This window comes from Protopterus annectens, chromosome 14.part0 (assembly GCF_019279795.1).
Source record: "Protopterus annectens isolate FY-2018-M chromosome 14.part0, PAN1.0, whole genome shotgun sequence".
Lineage (NCBI taxonomy): Eukaryota > Metazoa > Chordata > Ceratodontiformes > Protopteridae > Protopterus > Protopterus annectens.
This window is the reverse complement of record NC_056748.1, coordinates 5,286,915-5,313,904: the sequence shown is the minus strand read 5'-3', so window position 1 is coordinate 5,313,904 and position 26,990 is coordinate 5,286,915. Positions and strand designations below refer to the sequence as shown.

The window sequence follows — 26,990 nt, the reverse complement described above, 5'->3', positions numbered from 1 at the left end:
CTGTCTGATCTTGAGTAATATTCTTGTAAGGAGAGGCAGAGGGGTAAATGCATAGATTGAGAGGTTTACCCACTGCAAGGGCAGAGTATCCACTTTCCAGGCCCTGCAGTGAGGTGTCCTGGTGCAGAATTTGCTGAGCTGGTGATTGTAGGTGGAGGTAAAAAGGTCCACCTCTGGGATCCCCCATTTTTGGGTGAGAATGCTGAAAGTGCTGGGGTCTAAACGCCACTCATGTGGGTCTAGGAGTTTTCTGCTTAAATTGTCTGCCAGAGAGTTTTGTTTGCCTGACAGGAATTGAGCTTGTAGATGGATATGTATGTTCAAGGCCATGTTCCACAGGGTCATGGCTAGCCTGCAGAGTGGGTAAGAGTGGGTTCCCCCCCTGCTTGTTGATGTACCACATAAATGTGGTGTCTGTTTTTATTAGCAAGGGTCCTGGTGAGAGTAGGGATTTGAAAGCTGTCAGAGCATGCTGAACAGCTAGCATCTCTTTTTGGTTTATGTGCAGATGAATTTGACTTGTGCTCCAGTGGCCTTGAATGCACTTGTCATCCAGATATGCCCAGAGGCATAGTCTGATGCATCTGTGGTTAGGGTCTGGGTGGCATTGGGTTGTGTAAAAGGTAGTCCCTTGTTGTGGTTGCATGTTGTTGCCCACCAAAGAAACTCTGTCATTAGACAAGGTATGATAGGTAAGAAGGTTTCCAGGTCCTGAGAGTGTTGGCACCAAAGGCATTTTAAGTACGTTTGACGTTTCCTCATATGCAGTCTAGTATATGGAATTAGTTGAATGCAAGAGGCCATGAACTCTAGAGCCTGCAGGATTTTCCTTGCGGATATCTGGGTTCTGGTGGTCATTAGAGCAAAATAGCCTGTTAGATAGGCTTGTTTTTCTGGAATAAGGAATGCTATCTGGGATGCTGTGTCCAAGCTTGCTCCCAGGAATACAATCTTTTGACTGGGGACTAGTTTTGATTTTTCGTTGATAGTGTACTCCAGAGAGGTTAACAGGTTCTTTACAAATGTCAGGTACTGCAACAGTTTTTCCTGACGGTCTGCCTGAATCAGGCAATCGTCCAAGTAAGGGTATATTTGAATTTTTCTCCATTTGCAATAGGCAATGGCTGGAGCCAGGCATTTTGTGAAGACTCTGGGAGCAGTGTATAAGCCAAAGGGAAGTGCAGAGAACTGATAATGCATAGATCCTGCCCTGAAATGTAGATATTTCCTGCAGGAGTCCCTAATACAGATGTGCAGATAGGCTTCTTTGAGGTCTAGGGTGGCTAACCAGGCATCTTTGGTCAGCACAGGAAGAAGCTGCTGAAGGGTGAGCATTTTGAATTTTGGTACCACCAGGAAGGTGTTTAGAATGGAAAGACCTAGGATTGGGCGCCAAGTGCCCTCTTTTCTGGGCAGAATCAGGTTGAATTGCCCTTATGGAGAGCACGGAATGAACTTTGTTTTTTTGCCTCTGCCCACTGGATTGGGGGAAGGTCTGGGAACCCTTCTGGGGTTGGGAGTATGTGGAAGTAAAATTTGTACCCCTGGGATACAATGTTAAGGACCCATCGGTCTTCGGTGATGGAGGTCCAGTTTTCTGCATGGTGGGCACATTTTCCTCCTAGGGGCACGAGCAAATGGGCAGAAGTGAGGAGTGGAGTTGAGAAGTCATTGTGAATTCTTTCTGTAATGGGGTGGCTTAGCACTCCCTGCCTTAGAAGTGGAGGTACTCCATTGCTTAGATCTCTGCATACCCTGAGACTGTAATCTGGGTGGTCTGTTACCCCTTGGTCTAGTCTGAGATGGCCTTGAGGGGGCTGGAAAGGACAAATGTTTCGAGGGACAATGCCTACTGAATCTTGGAGGCTGCACTTGCAAGAACTCTGACTATCTGCATAGATTTTGCTTTTTCTTCTATCTTTTTTAGAACCTCTTCTGCTCTGGTGCCAAACAGATTGCCCTTATTCAAAGGAGCATCTAGTAATTTGGTTTCACATGGTCTGGCAAGGTCTGCTTCTTAAGCCAAGCATGCCTTCTCAATATAGAACCAGTGACCACTGCCCTGCAAGATGCTTCTAGGGCATCAAACCTACACTGCAAGGTATGCTTGTTGACTTGGCTAGCAGAGTGCATCAGCTCCTGTAATTTGTTATTTTCTGCACAGTCTGTAAATACTACTACTACTACTAATAATAATAATAATGATAATAATGATAATAATGATAGTAATAATAAATAGATAATTTTTGCTTAATAAGTTCCATAGTATGTTGCTGGTATTTCAGCATGTGAAACTGGCAATTCAATGCCCTAATGGCGAGAGTACCTGAGGTGTATACCTTTTTTCCCCATCTGTCTAAAGCTCGGGAATCCCTCTCCGAAGGGGTGGGATTCTTAGCTGTAGTCGCTTTTATTCCTTTAGGCCCTTGGGAAATGACCTCTGGGTCAGCAGAAGGATTTTTAAAAATAAATTTGTGAAAGTCAGGGACTCTATAGTACCTGTCTGGTTTCCTTGGAGCAGGGGACAAAGTATCAAGAGTTAGACTGGATTCCATAAAGACATCCATAAAATCCAGAACAGGAGTGATAGCTAAAGGTCTATGTTGGGGCAACTCCAAAAAATCTCAGACTCTCTTTTTGGACTGAGGATAATCCTGACATTCCCAGTGGAAATGCTCTCAAAGTATGTAGGGTTTCACCAAAGAGAAATCCTCTGGAGGAGAAGCTGAGGGAATGGATTACTCTGCATCTGAATCCTCATAAGCTGATAAAGGCATATCTTCATATTCAGAAACCTCAGAGTTGTTGGACTCCTTGTCAGTTAAAGCTGCTGGGGACAGCTCTCTTTTCCTATTAGCAAGAGAAGGCTGGCTTCCCCTAAATCAGCATGATCAGGTTTTCTGCCAATTTAAGCATTTGAGGTTGTGGCAAGGAAGCAGGTGCTTGAGCTTTGGTTGTTGGATTTTTAGGTGTAGCTTGTACTCTTGGCCTAAGAAACTCGGTAGTTTTAGACAGAACTGAAGACACGAAAGAAGTAGTCAGCTTGTGTTGAATATCGGTAATGCAAAGAACTTCCTCTGAAACCGGTGCCTGCACAGCGGCTCAGGACCCATCCAAGGTAGAGACATTCGCAGGTTATGTAGTCAAATCAGAATCCCCCGGCATACCGGACTTTGAACGGGTCTCGGTAGCGGCCTGCGAATCCACTGAAGTGGGCATCAGGGGCTGCGAAAGTGCTTTACTGAGTACCGGCGAACTGGCGACTAGCTTAACGAAAGAGTCGTCGGCAGTTTTGGACCTGTGCAGTCTGTCCCTATCTTTATCCTTATTTTTTTTAGGAAAATCGGTAGTCGGGTGGCTTACCGAAGCCATTTTGTAATACGGAGATCGACAGCAAAAGTATTTAATGACAAAAAGGGCCTGACGATGAAGAGCTTGGGCATTGAACAACGCGCAAAACCGATACTGAGGTACGTTGCGGTCTGGGCCTAAACAGGTGACGCAGTAAGAATGGAAATCTTGGTGTGGTATTTGCTTTCCACAGGCGAGACAATTGTTAACTTTTTTGGACATTGGTTAGAGCAAGAAAAAAGGATCCCCAAAGGGATACTTAGCTTTAGAAGACTTCAAGATGATTCAATTCAGAAACGAAAACTCAGGTAGTGGCCGACCGGCACTCGTGCGAAACGTTTCTGCTTCGGGCTCCTCGGCAAGAAAGACTGATGTAATGGTATCGGATGCCTGTTTTTACACCCCTGACAACCTTACGTCAGTCATGGAGTGACAGCAACCGACGCAGAAATACTAAGTTCTCTGGTATATGGGCCGACTGAGGGCTACCTGTAGGCAGATAACCCAAGTGTGATGACTGCAGCAGTGAAACCTGAAGAACATCTGGACATCCCTCCAAAACTGATGAAAAGACAAGATAAAAACTGGTCAAGGAGGCTGCCAAGAGACCTACAACAACACTGAAGGAGCTGCAGGAATTTATTGCAAGTACTGGTTGTGTACTACATGTGACAACTATCCCCGTATTCTCCACACGTCTTGACTATGAGGTAGGGTTCCAAGACGGAAGCCTTTTCTTACACAGAAAAACATCCAGGCCTGTCTAAAATTTGCAAAACAGTACATCAAGTCTCCCAAAAGCATGTGGAAAAATATGTTATGGTCTGATAAGACCAAGGTTGAATGTCTTGGCCACAATTCTAAAAGGTACATTTGGTGCAAAAACAACACTTTGCATCACCAAAAGAACACCATCCCCATGGTAATGCATGGTGGTAGCAGTATCATGCTTTGGGATTGCTTTTCTTCAGCTGGAACTGGGGCTTTAGTCAAGGTGGAGGGAATTATGAACAGTTCCAAATACCAGTCACTTTTGGCCCCAAACCTTCAGGCGTCTGCTAGAAAGATGAAGAGGAATTTCACCTTTCAACACAACAATGACCCCCAATCATACATCCAAATTAACAAAAGAATGGCTTCATCAGAAGAAAATTAAAGTTTTGGACTGGCCCAGCCAGAGTCCAGACCTAAATCCAATAGAAAATCTGTGGAGTGACCTGAAGAGGGCTGTGCCCGAGATGCCCTCGCAATCTGACATATTTGGAGCACTTTTGGAAGTAAGAGTGGGCAAATATTGCCAAGTCAAGATGTGCCATGCTGATAGACTCCTACCCAAGAAGACTGAATGCTGTAATTAAATCAAAAGGTGTTTCAACAAAGTATTAGTTTAAGGGCGTGTACGCACAACAAAGTATTAGTTTAAGGGTGTGCACACTTGTGCAACCAGCATACTGTGCGTTTTTTATTTTTTATATTTTTCCCCTAACAGATTTGGTTATTTTTCAATTGAATTGTACAGGTTATAGGTCACATTAAAGGTGGGAAAAGTTTTGAAATTATTTATTGTGGTCTCATTTTTTTATATCACAAAAAAAGCTGGCATTTTAACGGGTATGTACACTTTTTATATCCACTGTAACAGCTTTGTATATGTACTGAACAGATCAGCACAACTGTAATCCAGAAAATACTAGTCAGTTCTGACAGAGTCAAGTTTAGAATGCCCACTCAAATAAGCAATGAAAACGAAGACTTCAGTGTGCACTTATTTGCAAGTAAGGTTAACACAAAAATAAAAGTAATCCAGTGGGAGTACTATGTGAAGGGGAGTATTATATATGTGGAAATAATGCATATAGGCAGTTTCCCTCTGATTGGACAGGATCATGTTGTCTGGGTTATGCAGTATTTTAATAAAAATATCACAGAAGTTACCGGAGGAAAAAAATTGAAATGTAAACAGAAGAAAGATGTATCAAAAGCCACAGGACAGTTAGGTCAATCCAAAATCAATAATCATGACATTAATGCAGCAGCAGCAAAAGGTTTACAATATATGGATTTAGGAGATGATGTTATAGGCAGTGCTGGAATATTACTGGCATATGGCGCTATTACGTCCATCTGGGAGTTAAGAAAATTGTCTAAGCTATTGGAGGTACTAGCTAACGCTAAATATGGAGCCACTGCAGACATTACAGTTGAAACGACAGCAATGAGAACTATGGTTCTCCAAAATCCTGTGGCTTTAGATTTCTTACTGGCATCACAGGGCTTAACATGTGCACTCATAGGAGAGGAGTGCTGTAAATATTTTTTGGATAAGTCAGATTCCATCAAACAACCCCTAGAAAAAAATAGCAGAGGTGTCAGAAAAATCCAGGAAAAGGAGTGCCCCAGATGTCCAGAGGCCCTAAAAGAAATACACAGCCTATCTAAGAAAAACCTCCCAAAAGAGGCCCTGAAACAATATCTACAACCCAAAAATAAACAATCACTAAAAACTACAGAAAACAATAGGGAGGGTACAAAGGACTGCAGCAATGTGGATCTTGACATCTAGGAGGATGGTAGGTACAAAAACTTCATACTAGCAAAGTCATCTCACATTGCTCAAACATGCAACTAATAAGGTAGAATCCCATCTCCCAAATAAAAGGGAGGGAGGCAGAAGGGTCAAATCCTGGGAGGAAAAGTAAAGGCCCTGTAAAAAATGCACGAACTCCCAGCCCTAGATTTAAGGTCTAAAGAGGGAGAGTGTAATGGAAAGAAGCAGTGTGCACAAAGGAGATGGTAGCTGCTTCCAAAATATCTTTGGTAGCTGCACCCTCAAAAACATTAGAGCGGCGACCCCTGGTGGAATCTCAGTAGATTCCATAGTAGAATCTCCTTACCATGATGAGAATAACAAACAGAAACAATACAAGACTGTATCCACTTAGAAATAGTTTGTTTCCAAACAGAAATCCCCTGAGAGCTCAAATCAAAAGAAACAAAAAACTGTGAGACTGTCTGGAAACTTTTAGTCCTGCTCAAATAATAGCATAGCTGAAATAATATATTTAAAAAGTGTACCCAAAATTTTTGGGGAAAAGAAGCTATAAAAGTAGGCAAAATGAATGGGTGGTTCAAGGAAGGGTTCATAACCACTTAGAGCATAAAAAGTGAATACCCTTTTAGCAGAGATAGTAGGGTTTATGAAGCAGAGAAGCCTTCAACTGCCATTAGAGCCTGTAATTCAAGATACCCTTAACAGCAAAGTATTATAGTACACAAAAAAGTAATTCAAGACAAAGAAACTTTTAACTCAGGCGAAATAATGTGTTCAAAGGAGACAGCAAAAGTAAGTTTTCAAAATGGGAAATTGAGATGGTGTATCGGGTAGGAGCTCGTAAGGAAGCTATGTTCTTTGCCCCTACAAGGAATTGTTTTAAACAAATTTGAAGAGAATAATGGTGGGAATAAATCATGAAAAACAATCATGAGAAATGGCTGCAGCAATGGCTTTTACAGGAGAAAGATAAACCCTTAAAGAATAATTCTGTAAAGATATTGAGTTTGATAGTGAAGAATTAGGCCTGGAAACACTTTTAGGCTTTTGCTGTGCCCTGACCAAAAAATCTCCTCTCCAAAATAAACAAACAAACATTTATTGGCCTTCCTGGCCTCCAAAATAACAGGAAAAACTTGTTGAAGCTTCGACCCTCCAGTTGAGGAAATCCTGGCCTCCAGGCTGTTAGATGCAGGGACTGATCTGACATTGAGGGAAACAGGTGCCGCCTGAGACAAAGGTGTGGAATTGAAGGACAAGGCCAAGGCTCCATACTAAACATTCAAGAGCTCCTTGGGTAAAACTAGGGCCAATGAGGAGCTATTAGGAATCATGGGGCTTGTCTTGTCCTGACCTTCAAGGAGGGCTTGGGAAGGAGAGGCAGGAGGAAAGGCATAGGCAGGATGGGCAGAGGAGGAATGATAGAGCATCCACTTTCCAAGCTGTGGGATGGAACATCCACTTTGCAAAACTTTGGCAACTGGAAGAATAGTGGAGAAGCGGAGTAGATCTATGTCCACAGAGTCCCCCATATCACTGTCAACTGCTCCGAAATACATGAGGATCACAACAAACTGGTGTCTGCAATCCATCTTCAGTCTCAAAATCCGAAATCTGGAGTTCTGTGCTTCTGGCTAGAGGGGTTCCTGAAGAATTCAGTGCAACTAGAGCAAGAGTTGTGTCATAAACATTACTGCCATTCTCCCAATGGGTTCCCCCTTGCTTGTTGATGTACCACATGACAGTTGTGTTTGGCAACCGAATCAACACCAATGTTTGTGAAGTAAATCCTTGAAAGCCATCAATCCAAATTGGACTGCTAACATCTCCTTCCAGTTGATATGCCGGGACTGAAGTCTAGCGGAGCCCGATGGCTTGAACCCACTCCATTTTGTGTGTGCTCCACACAAAGCCTTATCCCGAGCATCTATAGTTAGTGTCCTTGTCAAGGTCACATCTCTGAAATTCCTTGTTTTGGGTGACATTCCTGAGCCCACCACAAAATTCCTTTGATACGAGGTATTATTTGAATGACCAAAATTCCTCATTGGTGCATGTTGTGTCCATAATGACAGAGATACCATTGTAGCTTCCTCATATGTCATTTGGCATTGGGAAGCACCAGAATCTAAGATTGCAGCTGGCCAGGCGAAGGACGTACTTGCAGGAAGCCTGGACAAGGCTTGAATTGCTGGAGGTGCAGTCATTCAAAGTTCTGAGAGACAATCCGGGAGTAAAAGTTCCATCTGAGGCTGTATTCAGTCTCACAAAAAGAAGCTTTGACTCCTGAGAAGTGCTAGACTGCTTCCTGAGCACATCACAGAATACCCTAGGCACTACACTGCCACTAACATACTGTAGATGGTGAAGAAGCTTGTTAAGGGTCACAGGCAGAATCAGGCAATGCGTCCAAATAAGGATAAATAGATAAGCCAAATGCTTAAAGAGAAGGATAAGGACACGGGCAGTCCCTTTGTGTTTAACTGAGCATTGAATGGCCAAGGGAGCAAATAAGAACACTTGTGTGCCAGAAGTCCCATCCAGCAGGAATCTCCTGCAACTGGGCTGATAGGAACATGAAGATAAGTGCTCCTGAGACTTGGAGTTACCATCCAGAATAAGCCTCCCAACAGAGGCAGAAGTTGTGAGTGCGTCAACATTTTGAATTTTGGAATGTCTTTGGTTATGAAAAACAGATTGAGCCAGTAAAGTGGTCTCCAAATGTTTCCTTTCTAACAATTTACAAGAAACAGAATAAAATAATAGGCCCCTGTCTGACATAGGGACCTGCTCCTAAGCCCCCATTTGAAGAAGCCTTTGCTGTATAGTTTGTGAGCCTCTACTCTGGAAATGCCTTTGTGAGGGCATGCCCAATGCGGAGAGGCAATGTGTGGGAAAATAAAACTTCCAATCGGTTTTATAACTAACTTGTAGTTTTTTAAAAACAGGTTTTTAAAAAGCCAGTTTGCTTGAAAGAGCTAGCACCCCTCACGAAAGGCCTTGAAGCTGAAGATCTAGCAGCTGAAGGCTGAAATGCATTGGGCCTGGGCTGTACGAGAAGGGCCTGCCCTGCACTTGCCTGTAATTGGCCTGGGGAACTCCCACATCTAGGCCTCCCTGAAACCCTAGAAATCTGCCCTGACCACGTCTCTGCTCCCTGGGCTGTATAATCCAGAAAGCTGTACCTGCCCATCCCTTAAGTATCTTCCAAGATCACTGCGCTTCTGTTAGGGGCTGTCTTTGCAGAATCTTGGCAGTGACATGCCATACAAACTTCTTCCATTTTTCTTTGAGGCGGGCAAAAAACGGAGGAGGACCAGGCAAACTGGACTAGCTCTGGCATCCAAAAGAAGTGTTCTTTAAATAACTCTGACAGTGGCAGCCACCCTGAGCCAGAGGCAAGCCTCTGGATAACTGACTGGTGGCATGAAACCACACTGAAGCCTGTAGCCAACGAAACTGATCACTGCCCTTACACTCTACCCACCTGATCAGAATCTATGCCCAACTCCTGTATTCCTTTGAGAAAGAAATTGAGTAAGGAGCATCTACATAGATTTTTACCAATGTAAGGAGAAATTTCTGGTACTTTAACATATATGAAACTGGCAATTTAGAAGCCCTCATTTGCTAGAGTGGAAGAGGTGTGTACATTTTTTTGCCCCACCCTACCACACTCTAGGAATAACATCCATAGGAACTGGATTCTTGCAGCCCTGACACCTTTATTATGAGCCCTAGGCACTCTGTGGCCACTCACCTATACAATCTGCAGGAGGCAAGGCACTGGAGGTAATACCTATCAGGTTTAAGCTCATCAGGAAAAAATGAGTCTGGAGGGAGGGGAAGCCTCAGAGAAAACATAAAAACAAAATTAAAACAAAAAATTCCTAAAGCCTCAAGATGGAATGGTAAAAACTGACCTTCCCATTTAAAATTCAGGAATCCATAGAAGGCAAGGTTTCTGAGAAATAAAGCCTCTAGAGGCAAGGCCTCTGAAACTGAATCCTCTCAAGGGCTTGAAGGACTGGAAGGGAAAAAATCTGAATCTGAATAAGGAGAAGAAAATCACAAGGTGTGCTGGCCGAGCTCCCTCTGGCTCCTCTGAAGCCTGGGGGCTGGGAGGGCATAGAACCTCCACCCCTAATTAAATCTTTTATCTTTTTTAAGCATGTGTTTTTAGGCACAGAGCCTGCAGAACTTGCACCTTTAAGCATGTGTTTTTAGCCACACCTTGCCATAGAAAGGCTGAGACACCTGAGGGAAAGCAAACCAGGCCTGCCCTAGCAAGGCCGAGAGTACTGAAGGAGAGGCCTAGACCTCCCTTAGGCAAAGAAGGAAGCCACATCTTGCAAGGGGCCCTCCCTGACCCACAGACTCCTGAGAGGCACATCAGATTCCAGCGTTCTCCCCTGGGAATGGCTGAAACCTTGGCTGGATCTACAGGTCCAGCTCCTGCTCCTATAAGGAGCGATATGGCGGGGCGGCAGTCCTACTTGGACCTTAGCGAATTTCCTTGCGCTTCTGCTTACAGTGGCGAAGATTGTCCGGAGGATCCGTACGCTTTATTAACAATTACACCGCTTACCAAAGACGCCGCCGTGCTCAGGGCCCTAACCTACGTTAACAGAGTGGCTTGTAAACCCTAGCACAAAGCGATATCCGACTTCAACAAAAAAAAAAGGCTATTATTCTTTTTTTCTGGGAAGTGGTAATCTGGAATGCAAAAAAAAACACCCACAAAAATACAATTATTCACTTTTTCTGGTTTCCGGTTTGGACGAAAAAACTCAAAATAAATTTCAGAGAGCATGAACGCACTGTCGCTTCTACTTCTGCAAAACCGGCAAAAGAATGACTGAGGTCATGGCGTGGGTTTAATTTTAATACCAGGATGCTGGCGTCAAGATCTGGTATATGATGACGGCCAGCCTAATACTTTTGGTATTCCGGGCCGACGAGAGGAGCGGACTACCCACAGGTTATGACTGCAGCAATGTGAGATGAAGAACATCCTGGAGTACTGATTGGAGTGACTGGCTGAATAGTCTGTTTTCAGGATGGTCCAGATGGATCATCATAATTACACTGACTGCAATTATTGTCATTATTTTCCTAATTGGTATTGTTTTTACATGCATGAAGCTTTGCATAACAAAAACATTTAACTATATTAATATTATAAATACAGAAGAGTTAATACAGTTTTGAGGTTCTGCTTAACTGTTTTAAAAAATGGTTTAATTTTATTTTTTGTTGCTTAACTAGCAAAAGGGAGAACTGCCAGAGTAAACTGTTTTATGTAAGCAAATTGATTTATGCAGTGTGTTAGTATAATGCATGCTGGGCAAAGTGGCATCCATAAGTTTACCCTTCTAGACTGTTCTACACTTTTCTTCATGGGCAGCATAAGGTTGTCACGAGGAATTCTAGAATGCGGAGCTTGTTCCATTGACAACGGTATTAATAAGTGAAGAGACTGACTGGATTGGAAGATTTTCTGAGTGAACTTCAGCAGAAGCGAAACACGAAAGGAGGGTTGCCAGTTGGGCATTGGGCAAGGGCATCAGCCCAACACTAGCTTTACGATAAGACACTCTGAAGCATTTACGCTGTAAAAGATAATTAAGCCTCGAAAGAGAGTATTTTAAAGTCTGTCAGTTAATTTTTATTGTGACTTAAATGAAATAAATATACGGACTCAAACCTAGGCAGTGTAAGCGTTTCAGAGCTGGTGCTTGCTATTTTAACATTCCTACTAATAGCCATTAACCTTTTAACTGTTAAAGAAACTTAAATACGGGTATGCACTGAGTTTCAGTTTTATAAAAATGCTTTGCTGACATGCTTAGTGAAGATAACAGAGGGACTAAACATTCACACAGATAACTGAACAGAGAAAAAAAAAGTTATGTCTTACTATAATGCTCCATCTGTGTTGTTGATCTTCACTAATCCTTAACTGTGGGCTCAGTTCCGAGCCTCGGAACTGACTCGGCCATTGATTTCAGCTCGCGCCTCCCAAACTCTCGAGCCAAACTTTTACCAATAATGCTCCTCGCAAAATTACCTCAGATCAAGTTTGCCTAAATTAGTGGCAGACAAACAGTATACAAGAAGACGAGTCCAGATATGTGTCTGGAACAAGAAGCCAGTCCTGTAAGAATTCGATCCACTAAGAGTCGCAGGCTCGGGAAAGGAGGGAGGGAATGTCCAGGATTAATGAAGATCGGCAACACAGATGGAACATTATGGTAAGACATAACTTCTTTATCTGATGTTGTCAATCTTCACATAATCCTTGACTGCTGGATAGAGTCCCCAGCTACCTAAACCTTGGGAGATCTCACAGAAGAATATTCCTGAGCACCATCAAACCAAATGATGCCCGGCCCCTGGAGACCTGATCCAGTTTTTAATGACTGATAATGGTATGAGGTGAAGCCCAAGTAGTTGCTTCACAAATGTCATCTATAGAGGCTCTGGCATGAAAAACTGCAGAAGTTGCCACAGCTCTAGCTGAATGGGTTTTGACAACGTAAGAATGGAGCCCGTTCAACTGACAAATAAATGTAATACAGTCTCTAAGCCAATTTGCCAAGGTAACCTTTGAAACCGTATTGCCTAAGGAATGGGAAAGAAAAGGAAATAAACAATTGATCAGATTTTTGGAAGTCCTTTGTTCTGTGAAGATGAAAACGCAACAGCCTCTGAACAACTAACAAATGGAGGGAGTACTCCCCTTTGTTGGAAAAATTAGGGAAAAAGACTAGAAGTTGAAGAGTCTGATTGATATTAGATTCTGAAACTACTTTTGGTAAAAAGGATGGATTAGCCCTAAGGGAAACCCTGTCCTTGTGAAATATTATACAGGGTGATTTGCAGGACAGAACCTCAAGTTCAGATAACCTTCTTGCAGATCTAATAGCCACTAAAAACAAAGTTTTCCAAGTCATAAACCTAAAGTCGCAAGTAGATCATGGTTCAAAGGGATACAAAGTAAGGGACTGAAGAACTTGTGTTAGATCCTAAGGGGGGATGGGTCCTTTAAATGGGGGTCTTAGCAGTAGAACTCCCTTTAAAAAGACTTTACAAAGTTTGTGTGACATAAGGGATGACCTGTCAAACCGTATATGGAAGTTCAAAACTGCAATTAGATGAACTTTAATTGTTGAGGCAGAAGAACCAGATTGATAGAGCTTCATTATAAAATCCAAGATTTTATGAACAGGGGTTGTACAAGGATAAAGACCATTCATAAGAGCCCAATTTGCAAATTTTTCCCATTTACTTTGATACAGTTTCCTGATTGAAGGTTTGTGATGTGCTACAATGATTTGACAGACAGGAGAGGAGAGGAAAGGAATGCATGCCTGGCAATCATGGGAGATGGAGAAGCCATACTGTGAGCTTCAGATGACTGAGGTTCGGATGAACCATGCCCTCTGGATGGGACAGCAGGTCCGTCACTGGGTCCAGTATCCATGGTTCCCAAAGATGATGAGGCCAAAGGAATGGAAACCAAATATGTCGAGGCCAAAAGGGGGCAATGAGTATTATTGAGTTCTCCGACCTCTTGGCTTTCTTTAGAAACTGGGACATCAAGGGAGTCAGGGGGAAAGGCATAGAAGAGACTAGGGGCCAATTTTGGAGAACAGCATCTCTGGGTGCCTCCCCTGGAGGGGGATTAGGGCAAAGAAACTGCTGCACTCGTTTAGGGGGGATGCAAAAAGATCACAGCAAGGTTGGCCCCAGTGATGAAAAATCTCTTTCGCCACAACAGGATTGAAGAGACCACTCATGAGGCATGAGAATGGTTCTGCTCAGTTTGTCCACTTTCACACTGGAGCTCCCCAGAATGCGTGTTGCTGTGAGAAAGCAGTTGGAAGAAATCACCCATTGCCAAACTCTTAGGGCTTCTCAACGTAATGGGTAAGATTTCGTTTCCTCTTGTTTGTTGATGTACCAAACTACCAACATGTTGTCTGTTTGAATTGCTAATGCTTCCAGAGGGAGGGCATCCTGGAATGCTTGCAACGCTAACAGCACTGCCTTCATCTCCAGAACACTGATGTGCAAGTTGGCCTCTAGTTGGGACCACGTGCCTTGGACTGTCCTTCCCAGATAATGCCCCCCATCTGGGAAGCATCTGCAGTCACAGTGGCTTGGGGTTGCGGAAGAATGAATGGTCGCCCCAAGAGAATCTAGTCAGAATGGAGCCACCAAGAGAGCTCCTTTTTGCAGTGATTGGTAATCATGATTAGGTGAGACATTGGTTGATGTATCAGAGACCATTGGGAGGCAAGTAACCACTGTAAGACTCGCATGTGATATCTTGCTAAGGAACAAGAGTGACTGAGGCTGCCATCGAGCCTAATGCTTGTAGGACTAATCTGGCTGGAACCCTTCTGTTTTGGATAACTTATGTGACCTGTGATCTGATCCTTTATAGTCTTTCTAGTGGAAGTGAAGCAATTCCTGTAACAGTGTTTAAGTGAGCTCTGATGAATTCTAATTGTTGAGAAGGTTGTAAATTTGACTTTTCTTAATTTAATGTGATGTCTAGAGATGTACAGAGATGCAGAGTGTAATATCTTGCCCGTTCTGATGCCTGATGGTAGCAGTGAGGAGCCAGTTGTAGAGATAAGGAAAAACTCAAAATCCTTGCAGTCTGAGATGAGCCACAACCACTACCATGCATTTGGTGAACACCCTGGGGACTGAGGTGAGTCCACAGGGCAGTGCTCTGAACTGGAAATGACTGGCTCCCAGCCGAAGTGCAGGAACCTCTTGGAACGTTTGTCAATTTTTATGTGGTAATACGCATCCTGAAGTCTATAGAGCACATCCAATCATCTTTTGCCAAGAATGGAAGTATCGACTGTACCAAGACCATCCGGAACTTGGTTTGCTGAACTACCTTGCTGAATTTGCTGAGATTCAAGATGGTCCTCCATTCCCCTGTTCTTTTGAGCACTAGAAAGAATCTTGAGTAAAACCCGGATCCTACTTGGTCTGGAGGGACTTTCTGGATGACTTCTGTGGAGCAGTTTTTGAATTTTTAAGATTGCTGCTTCCCTGTGACTGGGTGGAACATCCAGGAGTCTTTTTGTGTTTTTGGCTGTACGGATAGTGGGATTTTGAACCCCTGCACCCATTTGTCCGAAGTTATTAGTTGCCAGGCGGGCTGGTGCAGGGATAGTCATCCCCGACTGCCTCCACAGGAGGGCAAATTGGGCCCCCCCCTTCAGGGGTGCTGGTAGGAAGTACCAGAGAAAGAGTGTCTGGACCCCCTGTGTCTGCGGGCCACTTCTGCCTCTAGGGCAGCATCTTCCATTACTTCCCCCTGTGCCCCGGGGAAAGTCTTTGCCATGCAAATCCTAGAAAGGCCATTGGAATGTTTTAACCCATAGTCCCCCACTTCTCTGGTTCCTAGAGTAAGGCCTCTGAGGAGTGGAGAAACGTACATCTATGGCAGATAGGGTCTTCCCATCTTTTTCACATCTGGCAAGCATGTCTAACTCTGGGGCTAAATTAGGGATGATCTGTCAAATGGAGCGTTGACGAATGATACTTTAAATGGATCTGCAAAATCACAGAAGCGCATCCTGGAGTGCCTTCTAATTGTTATGCCTGAACCCACCGCTCTTGTCATCCCTTCAGCTGCATGGGCAATCAGTCTATGGACGAGTTAGAAATCACTTCAAGGGTTGCTAGCTGTGAGGCAAAGTACAGTTTTGTACCTACCATAAATGTAGATGTTCGCATGTTTTCACTGCTGCAGTCATTACACTTGGGGTTATCCTGCCGTCAGGCATGCCCGCAGTCGGCCTGAGTTCCAAAGTCGTGGTCCGGCGTCGGTTGCTGTTGCCTCTTCCCTGACGTCAGCACGTCAGGGGTATATAAGTAGCCGATGCCATTTTCTTCAGTTTTTCTTGCCCCAGATGTTAGGTGCCCCCAAAAATGGTAGGCAATACATATTGCTAGTAACACATACAAAAAAGGTAAATATAAAACCTTCAGTAACCAGCAAATACACCACATAGATAGTATAGGTTAGTCCCAGATAAGAAAGAGGGGATGGTGGGTGGGTAATCTGGACTGCAGCAGTGAAGACACTCGAACATCTACATTTATGGTAGGTACAAAACGATACTATGTTCATTGTGTTTCACTGCTGCAGTCATTACACTTGGGTAGAATCCCAAAGCTGAGTTTGGGTGGCTGGTTCTACAGAGGATTTGGTGTGGCTATGAGGCCCTGCAGCACTGCAGTGGCAAAGCCAGCTCTGGATCTAGAATAAAGAGGCAAATGGTAATGCTTGGTAAAGGTGTGCACTGAACTCCAAGTTGCAGCTTCCAAGATATCCTTGGTAGGTACTCCTCTAAGGTAGGCAGTAGAAGTGGCAGTTGCCCTGGTGGAATGTGGTCTAATGTTACTAGGTACAGGTTTCCCATGCTGTGTGTAGCAGAACCGGATACAGTGTCCTATCCACTTTGAAATAGCCTGCTTTGAAATAGCCTTTCCCTGTGATCCTGCAGCATATGATACAAACAATTGATCAGATTTTCTGAAAGCTTTTGTTTTGTCCAAGTAGAAGCACAATTGCCTGTGTATGTCCAGGGAATGTAGAAGTCTCTCCCCTTTATTCTGGGGATTTGGACAAAATGTTGGCAAGTGAATAGATTGGTTAAGAGCCACACTGGATACCACCATAGGCATAAAGGTAGGGTTTGTTCTTAAAGAAACCCTGTCTTGGTGGAAAATGATAAAAGGCTCCACTGCCATTAGTGCCTGCAGCTCTGAGACTCTTTGTGCTGAGGTTATTGCCAGAAGCAGAGCAGTTTTCCATGATATATATTTTAACTCTGCTGAACTGGCTGGTTCAAAAGGAGGCAAAGTAAGCTTTTCCAAGACAAAATTGAGGTCCCAAGTTGGTGTTGGTGCTCTCCGTGGCGGTCTTATGTTTTTAGCCTCTCTGAGGTACTGCTTTAGCAATGGGTGAGAGAAAATAGGAGGATCTGTGTTGTAATGAGCCGAGATGGCAGACGCGTGAATCTTAATGGATAAGAAGGATAGTCCTTTGTCCAGCATCTCAGTCAAATATTGTAGTATCTGAGGAATGTTAGGGACCAGATGATCAAGGTTTTGTGCCCGATTCCAGGCACAGAATCTCTTCCACTTTTCTGAATAAGATTTCCTGATGCTAGGCCTCCTGGCCTCCAAAATGACATCCATAACAGCTTTAGAGAGAGAAGTTGTCTGTTTGGCTAATGAAGCTGCCATGCAGCCAGGTTTAAGGTCTTGAGCTGACTGTGCAGTATCTGATTGTTTTGCTGAGTCAGAAGGTGTGGAATTTGAGGCAAAATCCAAGGTGGACCTTGAGCTAAGTTCTTTAGGATTGGGTACCAATGCTGGCGTGACCAGTCTGGAGCAATCAGAATCATCTGTGGTTTTTCTTGTCTGGCTTTTAGGAGTACCTTTGTAAGGAGAGGCAGAGGTGGGAAGGCATAAACATTTAGGTTGTTCCATCTGAATGAAAGAGCATTCACGTTCCATGCTTGTGTGAGATAAGTCCTTGTGCAGAATTTTTGTAGTTGGTAATTCAGTGGTGAGGCAAAAACATCTATGTCCGGGCACCCCCATTTGTGCACTATCATGCTGAAGACTTGTGGATTTAGTTTCCACTCGTGAGGATCCATGATGTTTCTGCTCAAGTCGTCTGCCAGAGTGTTTTTCTTTCCTGGCAGGAATTGTGCTTGCAGATGAACTTGGTAGGCTAGAGCTGTGTTCCACAAGGTCATGGCTTGTCTGCATAGGGGAAAAGAATGAGTGCCCCCTTGCTTGTTTATGTACCACATCACAGTGGTGTTGTCTGTCTTTAATAGTAATTGTCCTGGATGCAGAAGATCTTTGAAAGCAGTAAGGGCATTTTGTACAGCCAACATCTCTTTTTGATTGATGTGAAAATGCATTTGGTCTGTGGTCCATTTGCCCTGAATACATTTTCCTGCCATGTGTGCTCCCCAGGCGTAATCAGAGGCGTCCGTTGTTAAAGTCTGCCTGGTTGTGGGAAGAGTGAAAGGCTGACCCTTGTTGAGGTGGCATGCCTGTGCCCACCATTGAAACTCCTGTTGTAGGCAGGGAATGAGTGATATTACTGCTTCCAAGCTGTGTGAATGTTGAGACCAAACACTTTTTAGGTACCATTGCAGTTTCCTCATATGCAGTCTTGCATATGGAATTAGTAGTATGCAGGATGCCAGGAATCCCAAGGCCTGCAGAATTTTTCTTGCAGTGAGTTGGGTTTTTGTTGCCATCATTTGAAAATACTGAGTTAGTTGTCCTTGTTTGTCTGGCGTGAGATAAGCCATCTGGGCCGTTGTATTTAAGCTGGCACCCATTAATATTATCTCTTGTGAGGGCACTAGTTTTGATTTCTTTTCGTTTACGGTGTACCCTAGGCAACTTAATAATTTTTTTACAAACGCCAGATGCTGTAGAAGAATGTCCTTGCTCTCTGCCTGAATCAGGCAATCATCTAGATATGGATATATTTGAATTCCTTTTTGTCTGCAAAATGCAATTACTGGTGCCAAGCACTTGGTGAAGACCCTGGGCGCAGCAGATAAGCCAAAGGGCAGTGCAGAGAATTGGTAGTGCATTGAACCATCTATGAATATGAGGTATCTTCTGCAATTTTGTCTGATAGGGACATGCAGGTATGCCTCTTTGAGGTACAAAATAACAAGCCAAGCTTCCTTGCCCAACATGGGAAGGAGCTGGTGTAGAGTCAGCATTCTGAATTTTGGAACATCCAGGTAAGTATTTAGAGTGGAACGGTCCAGAATGGGTCTCCAGGCTTTGTCCTTTCTGGGTACCAGAGTCTTGAGTAAAATCCTTGTCCTTTTTCATGCTGTGGTACTTTTTGAATAGCTCTCATGTCCATGACAGCTGTAATTTGTTTTTGTGCATCTGTCCATTGACTTTGTGGCAGGTTTGGCATTCCTTTGAACCTTGGAAAAGTGTGAAAGTGGAAACTGTAACCTTGAGACACAATATTCAGCACCCATTTGTCTTGGGAGATTGCTTACCAGTTTTGATAAAAAAGTGCTAGTTTCCCCACTAAGGGAGCTGCCAAAAGGGAAGAGTTTGGCATTGGAAGGGGGAAGTCATTGGGACGGTTTCCTGTAAGGTTGTGACTTATCCTCACCTTGTTTTGAGTTTGAAGCACCCCACTGCCGTGGTCTGTAAGAGCCTTGTGGCTGAGATCTGCCTATTGGGTGTCTGTATCTGCCTCTTTGTGGCCTGTCTGACACTGGAAAGGACCAATTCTTTGTAGGCCAATTTCTGCTAAATCGTGGTGGCTGTACCTGTAAGAAATCCTTCATTGTTTGCATAGATTTAGATCCCACCCCATATCGAGGAGGCAACCCCCTAAACCAAAGCCTGGGTCGATCCTACACAGGCCAAAGCACCGAGAGTCATGGACGGCTCTGAAGTTAAAGAAGCCAATTCATGCCCCTTGGACCTGTCTAAGGAGTCTCTACCCCGGGAGGCCTCCGGTGCTGAAAGGCCAGAGGAACTCAAGGCAGCTCTCGGAACTGGGGACGAAGTTGCTACAGGAAACAGAGATAGTCAACACCAGGAGTGTCGTAAACAAGGGCTTCAAAGACTTGACTGGAGTTGGAGGAGGAATAGGTGCTGTCGTAGCAGGAGTGGTTCCGACGCCAGGTTGGCTAAAAACCGAAGACAACCCTCTTGCCGCAAGGAGTTGATCCACCAGTATGATAACTGCCTCGGAGAGACTCTTAGTGGATTGAACTGATGCCGTCAATGAAGACCTAGGAGGTCTGACATCGATGAAGGGGCTGGGAGGTCTATCCTTAAAAGGATCAACAGAAGGAAAGTACCTGGTCCTGGGTACAGAGATCAACTGATGGTATTCCGGTCTGTCAGTGCTGATGAAACCAAATGTCGGCTCATGTCCTCTCTTCGGTGCCGCTGAAGTGGTCGGTACTGAAGATGGTTTTGAAGCCTTCTCAGTCGGTTCCAATACACTTGGAACCAAAGTAGGACGCTTTCACAATGAAGGAGAAGATGAACTAGCTTCTGTTTTCGACAAAGAAATTGCCTCTTCGAAGTCACTCTTCAAAAAGCCTTTCAAAATAAGCTTATTCTTACATTCTGTAATAGTTCTGTTAGACAAGCCATGGCAGACAGAACAATTCTCTTGTAATTAGACTTTACGTAAACAATACACACAGGTGTGTCCATCCGAATTGGGCATTTTGCCCTGACATTTAAGACACCTCTTAAAACCTGAGGTGCCTTTAGAAGATTTGTCTGGAGACTCAGCCTTTTCAGCCATAATGAAAGAAAAGTTATAAAAGTCATTCACTCACACAGAAAATGACAGGGAATAAAGCTTTTTTTTTAAATATATATATATATATATATATATATATATATATATAAAGAATAAAAATACCAGCTATGGTAAAGCAGGAATACCCTAATAAGGGGTAAGAGAGGAGTACCAACAATGGTACTATGACAGAAACTACCAACGGTGGAGAGGAAAGTGGATAGGAAGAAACATTCGCACACAGAAACAGGAACAAGAGGAGCGGGCAAAGAAAAAGAACACATAGATAAAAGACCTTATTAAGAGAAGAATTCAGGTAATATAAAGGAAAAAAATGTACTGCACACTAAACCAAAGCTTGAGAGCAGTTGAACGTGTCTGACACACAAACCGGCTAACGAGATCTGAAGTAATTCTGAGAGAAGCATTACTGGTAAAATTTCGCCTGGCTTGAGAGTTTGGGAGGCCCAATCTGAGATCAACAGCTGAGTCAGTTCTGAGGCTCAGAACAGAGCCCACAGTATAGGATTACGTGAAGATTGACAACAACAGATTTAAAAGTTATGTACTCAGGATAACTAGGCACCTGTGGTGTCCACTTCCATTTTTCCTCAATGTATGGGTTCGCTTACTCCAGGCTGTGGATCCAGCTCTCGAGCGCCTCCCTCTAACCATAAAGCCCTACTACATCCTCAAAGCCTCAAATCAAGTTTTCTGCCCTATCCCCATAGCAGGACAGAGACAAGACTAGTTTGATAGAAAGGCAGGGCTCAAACCTGGAATTGAAGTTTCCAATACAGTCCAATAGGTCTCTCCAGAAAAACCTGGATGGAGGATGGATGGGAGGGAAGTTGAAAATGGACAACACAGATGTCTAGTTATGTTAAGGACAGAGTCCCCCAGCTACGCTGACATTGGGTGGCTTTTATGTAAAGATATATATAGGCATAAATACAGTTGCAAGTATAGAAAACTCCTGGAAGAACCTCATGTTGATCAGGATTGAACGCAGGACTGGATAACCTAGCATTCTGGGAGAAAAGGAAACAAAAGGTTGATCTGTCTTTCTGAATTTCCTTGTCTTGTGAAGATAAAAACATAATTGTCTGTGCACATCAAGGAGATGCAGCATGTACTCTCCTTTACTGGAAAAATTTGGAAAGAAAACTGGTAAGTGGATGGATTGATTGTTATTTTCAGAAGCCACGTTAGGTAAAAAAAAGGGTTAGTCCGTAAAGAAACCCTATCGTTATGAAAAATTATGCAAGGAAATTTTGATGAGACAGCCTGAAGTTCAGATATTCTCTTTGCAGCAGAATGGCTACTAAAAAAATTTTGTTCCATGATAGAAACTTCAGATCAGATTTAGCTGAAGGCTCAAAGGATTTCTGCGTTAGGCCTTGTAGTACAATTGTCAGATCCCAAGGTGGTAAGTGATCCTTTAATTAGGGGCCTTAGAAGGAAAATTATTTTCATGAAAGCTTTACAGAAGCTTAGACGAAGCAAGAGAAATGTGTCTGTTCCTTGTGTGAAAATTGGAAATAGATGCCAGTTGAAGTTTAATTGTAGAGAAACTGGCTTAGACTTCAAAAACACTTGTTAAAAACTGGAAAATCGCAGAGACTGGGGCAGGAAAATGGTCACATTCCTTATTCAAAGCCCAAATGGAGATATCTTTTCCATTTGCTTTTGTATACTTTTATGGTAGATTCTTTCTGAGAAGCCAAAATAATATAATGTACAGGGGGGAAGAAAGCCTGGGCTGTCTTACTATTACCGAAAGTGGAGAAACCATGCGGGTTAAGTCTTAGGGCTTGAATGTCGGGATGCTGGATCCCTGATGGGTGGGGATAAGAAATCCAGAGTTGGTTCCAGTACTCATGCAGCCTAATAAAGATGACATTGCCCATTCCCATACTCTCATTGTCTCTCTGCAAAGGGGATAAGAAAGAGTTCTTCCTTACTTGTTGATGTACTAGACTACAGACATGTTGTTGATCTGAAATGAAATAGTCACCAAAGGGAGAGCATCTTGACATGCCTGCAATGATAATAGGACTGCTCTCATCTCTAGGACATTGATATGCAAGCTGGTCTCTTGGAGGGCTACGTGCCTTGGACCATTCTTCCCAAGAAATGCCCCCCCACCCCAACTGAGAAGGGTGCGTGGTCACTGTGGCCGTAGGGGTTGGTAGAACTAAGGGTCTGTCTAGATGTAGGTCATCCAGAACCAAAATCCTCTAAAATACCGATCTTTTTGGTGAGGGGTTTTGGGAAAGCCAGCTACCTTTCCGTTTTAAAATCTCTAGAATATCTCCAAAGGAGATATCATTCGGTGGTGATCTGGGGGACCACTGTCCATCAAAATCAGTGTCCTCTACAAAAGATTACAATGAGAAGTCAATGATTCTCCTTTTGTACATCTTCTTCTGTTGTACCCCCTCTGTGAGATGTTCAGGTAAGGTGTCGCAAGAGAGGAGAAGTTCCTCTAATGGAACTGGCTGGACACTTATTGGTTCTAGCTGCTCCTGCGGAATAGGCCTGAGTGACTCAGAACTTGGTACAGATGGGAGAAAGGGGGTAGAATTTGAAATATGAGAGGGAGATTCTCTGTGGAGAGAAATAGTCCTTTCCACCACCCCAAAAGCCAATGGACCCAGAGAGACCCCAACCTGCCTCATCAGAGCCGAAACTTCTTACGAAGGTAGATCTCCCTCGGATCTGCGCCTCATGGGTGGAACCGGATCCGAACTGTCGAGGGCCGAGGCTCCAAGAGGAAGGGACAGATCTGACAAAATTGCATAAGAGCCTATCCCCTCAGACCAGACGTTGACACTTTGACTCAGAGACCCATTCTGATATGACGGGATCGGAGCAGAACAAGCCATGGATATAGCTGGAGTGGAGGAAGAAGCTTTCCTTTGATCAGACACCAGACTTACTGAGGATCTTGGATCCTGGGGTTCTGAAACCACAGGACTGATCACAGGAGGAGAGAAAATAGCTTTGGAAGTTGTAGGCATACTCATGGATCCAACAGGTAACAGAGCTGGTAAGACCCCCATCTGGGTCTGAGCTCTGACAAACTTTCACATCATCCTATGTACATTTGCTTCTGACAAGCTCCTGGAGGACCTAGAGGAAGAAGAGGATGGAGGCCTGCAGTGTTTCTTGAGAGTCTGAAGCAATCTTGAAAGCAGGGTAGGTGAAATTGACTTAATTGTGAATTCAGGAGTAGTGCTCCTATAAAAGATACCCTGCTTAGGATCAGACGGTGTCATTGTTGGACTGACAGGATAATGATCAGACTTCATCCAGCTCCATCAATCTCCCATTGATAAAATCAGAGGCAAAGCAAAACATAATCAGAGGAAGTCTCAAAATCAGGGACTCTCCAAATACTGATACATTTCTCTTCAAAAGATAATCAAATATTGCGATCTGTACTATGTACAGTGTGAAACAATAACTGCAAATGACTACCCTTACTTTTCTTGTCTCAAGATACCAAAATTATTAACAGATACAGCAACATTATAACGCAAAGCATAGACACCAGGGAGGTATCCGATATTCCCATCTGAGCCAATAAAAACAAAAAATCCACTTCTAACATGGAATAGTGTTTTCTGTGTATGCTAAAATTCATATCCTTTGTTTTATGGAAAACAAAAGTGGGGCCTTTCTTTTGCAACCAGGATAAAATATTTGGGGAAACATGACTGGTTGGTAAGACATTTCAAGTCCTTCTACTGCCCTTATCAGAAGTTCACAACACTATGCCCTTGGGCACACTTCAATCTGTTAATGTTTGTTAGTGACACAAATTATGTTAATAAATACAGAAAAGAACAGAAGGTCAGACTTCTTTGCTTTAGGGTTAAACATGGAAAAGTCCAGCGAGGAGCAGCAAATCAGAGCCAGTGATATCTTTCATGGGGCCTGCACCGAACTCCTGGTGATGCTCATCTCAGGGAACAAGACCAGGGCTGACACCCATTCCTACTCAGGAGCCTAGTCTAAAGGTGAAAGCTTCCACGTGTGTCAGCTCAAGCGCAGTTCACAAAGGGACAACAAAAGTGAAACAGGAGATGAGGGAGTGTTGACACATGGAACAAAGATCACCAGGGACATATATCAGACGCTGGTTAAATTAAGCTGGCATTCTAGACAGCATCTCCTATAGTGCAGACAACACTAAGTGATGGCCCCCATTCATGTAGCTGAATTAATCCAGATATAAACAGAATTAAACTTTTTACAGGATCTGCAGCATTACATATTGCGACAAGGACAGAGGAAAAAAATAAAGATATCCAGTGAATGCGCCTCTTGAGTGAACTGGGTTGCCAATGCAGTAATTTGTAGTTTCAATGAGCTATAAGAAATGTTTTTTAGTTGAATAAATATGTAAAAAAAATGTAATGGGAAACAGCAGGACACTGCTACACTGAAAAAATGACTAACACAACAGGAAAGAAGAAATGTGAGCATAAGGTACTGCAATCAATTGTACAATTTTCACCTGATAACAAAGGTAGACATCATAGGAAGGTTTCTGGGTACGTCTTTTAGAAATGATGCTAGTAAAGGACATCTACTGCTTAGGAATGTTCCATGAAGTATGGGAAAGTGATTGAGCAAAATAAAATTACTTACCTTCTACTCGTGACATGGTATCCTTCACACGCTTGTTAATGGCTTCTAGTTCTGAAGTAGTGGCAGTAAGGACTGTGCCACCTTCTGTTTCCCTCAGTTCATTCAATTCCTAAAATACAATGAGTTCACTGTAAAATCAAGCATATCATACATATATTTATCACATCTCACGAAGATGGATTGTTCTACAAAAGTAACACAACATGCTTAAAAAGGATCCTCTTCCAGCTGCTTATCTCTAAAGTATGCAAGTTAATTAGCAAATCAATTCATGCATCAACTTCTTGGGATATTATAAATATCACATAGTATGAAAAAAAATAGAAATATAAAGCTTAAGCAGATTTAAGATTTAACATGCACAATACTAAGAAGTACAGTCTGGTCTGCCAACATAGTTATGGTAGCATTCTTTGTGCCCCCACACACTTGTTTTCTGTGATTAACTGTGTAATATTCGTTAGACAAATGCTTATTTTAATGAATGACATGCATCCTCTTTCTTCTAAGTAACTTTCACAAAATTAAAGAATACACAACAAAATATATGGAACTAAAGTTACAGAAATGCAGTTCACCTCACTGCCAAAATCACTATACCATACAGGCTCAAGAAAGACTAAGATGCCTAAGATGTGCTATGTGGCAAGGAATGCTTTCCTTTCTACTGAGGACCTAGCAACAGTCCACTGCTATACTGTCACAAAAGCTCTGCAAATGGCAGCCCTGTAACAGTTAACTGTGGGATGGCAAACAATGAAATATCAGTGTTCAATCACACACAAGCATTTCCTGGTGGTTTTAGCTAGTGAATTTCAAAATGAGGTCAAGACACTATCCCCGCAACCTAACAACCAATTTGTTACACCTGAAACGCTCACTAGAATCATATGAGGACGATATTTGTATAACAAAGTCCAAAGTACAGTTAAAAAAAAAATTGATTGGAATCAAGAGCCAAGAAAGACTGCTTCAAAAACAGTATCAGTAAACATGGCATGACTTCTAGTCTGGCAAAACAAACCCCTTTACCTGTTCTACTTGGTCCAAACGTTTCTTCAGATTCTCATTAAGGTAAGTTTCTACTCTGGTAATGATGCCCTCCAGTTTAATTCTTTCATTTAATAGCTGTCTGTTGTCCTTAAAAAAAAAAAAAAAAGTAAACATTAGATAAAAAGTAATTTACACTACATTCATTCACAGCAGCTTTCAGCTTCCTTAGTCAAAAAGTCTTCTAATCATCACACTCCTTCCTGGATTGTCTCTGAGAATTCAGATGTACCAGTGCTGGACATAACTCTGATTTTAACATTATAGGTGCTAAACATAACCTGCAAGAATTACTGGTTAAGAGCATGCTAAGGTAAGCAGCCGTGCATAAATAATTACTATACAACAGAGGAATGTCTGAACCCACAGTAATGCAATCCTAACGGAGAATCATTAAACAACATAACATGAAAATACAATAAATTATAAACCTACCTGTAAGGCAGTAACTAACAAGAACAAGCTATATGAAAAGTTAAATTTAGTGCAGATCTTGCTTAAAATGTATAATACTGAAATTACACAAAATTGTTTTTTCATTTTGATTATGAGCTAAACACTGAATGTAAAAAAAAAAAAAATAACAGCCGTATAAAAATATTTAACATAGTACCAAATGTTCACTTAGCTGCGTATGACAATAAAAGGTATCAGGACAAAAAGTTCTTCCATGCAAATTTTTTTCTGTAGTAGAGCTTCAGGGGAAAACTAGGTCATGTGCAAGTACTCACTATAATAAACATGGGTGGCTCTGCTCCATTCTTATGTTATTCTCTTGGACATTCTAACAAAAAGGGACATCAAGAAGAAAGCCACACATATCAATTTAATGTATAAAACAGAGAAGTTATGTACTCACCATAATGTTCCACCTGTTTTGTCCATTATCATTCTTCCTCAACGGATAGGTCTGGATCTGACTCAGCTGCTGTTTTACAGCTCATGGATACTACAAGCTCTCTAGCTCCTCCTTTACCCCAAATGCAACAGTCCCCCTCTTTCCCCACATCG

At 42.9% G+C, this 26,990-nt stretch overlaps 1 protein-coding gene across 1 annotated transcript in view; it reads right to left on the bottom strand.

Annotated features, from left to right (window-relative positions):
• Positions 1–26,990, bottom strand: part of SMC3 (structural maintenance of chromosomes 3) — a 2,445,376-nt gene that overhangs the window by 741,993 nt on the left and 1,676,393 nt on the right. Inside the window, exons 20-21 of the mRNA XM_044056330.1 lie at positions 25,962–26,069; positions 24,930–25,038 (exon numbers count right to left, since the gene is read on the bottom strand). Of these exons, the coding sequence (XP_043912265.1) occupies positions 24,930–25,038; positions 25,962–26,069 (217 nt within the window). The remainder of the gene's footprint in view (positions 1–24,929; positions 25,039–25,961; positions 26,070–26,990) is intronic.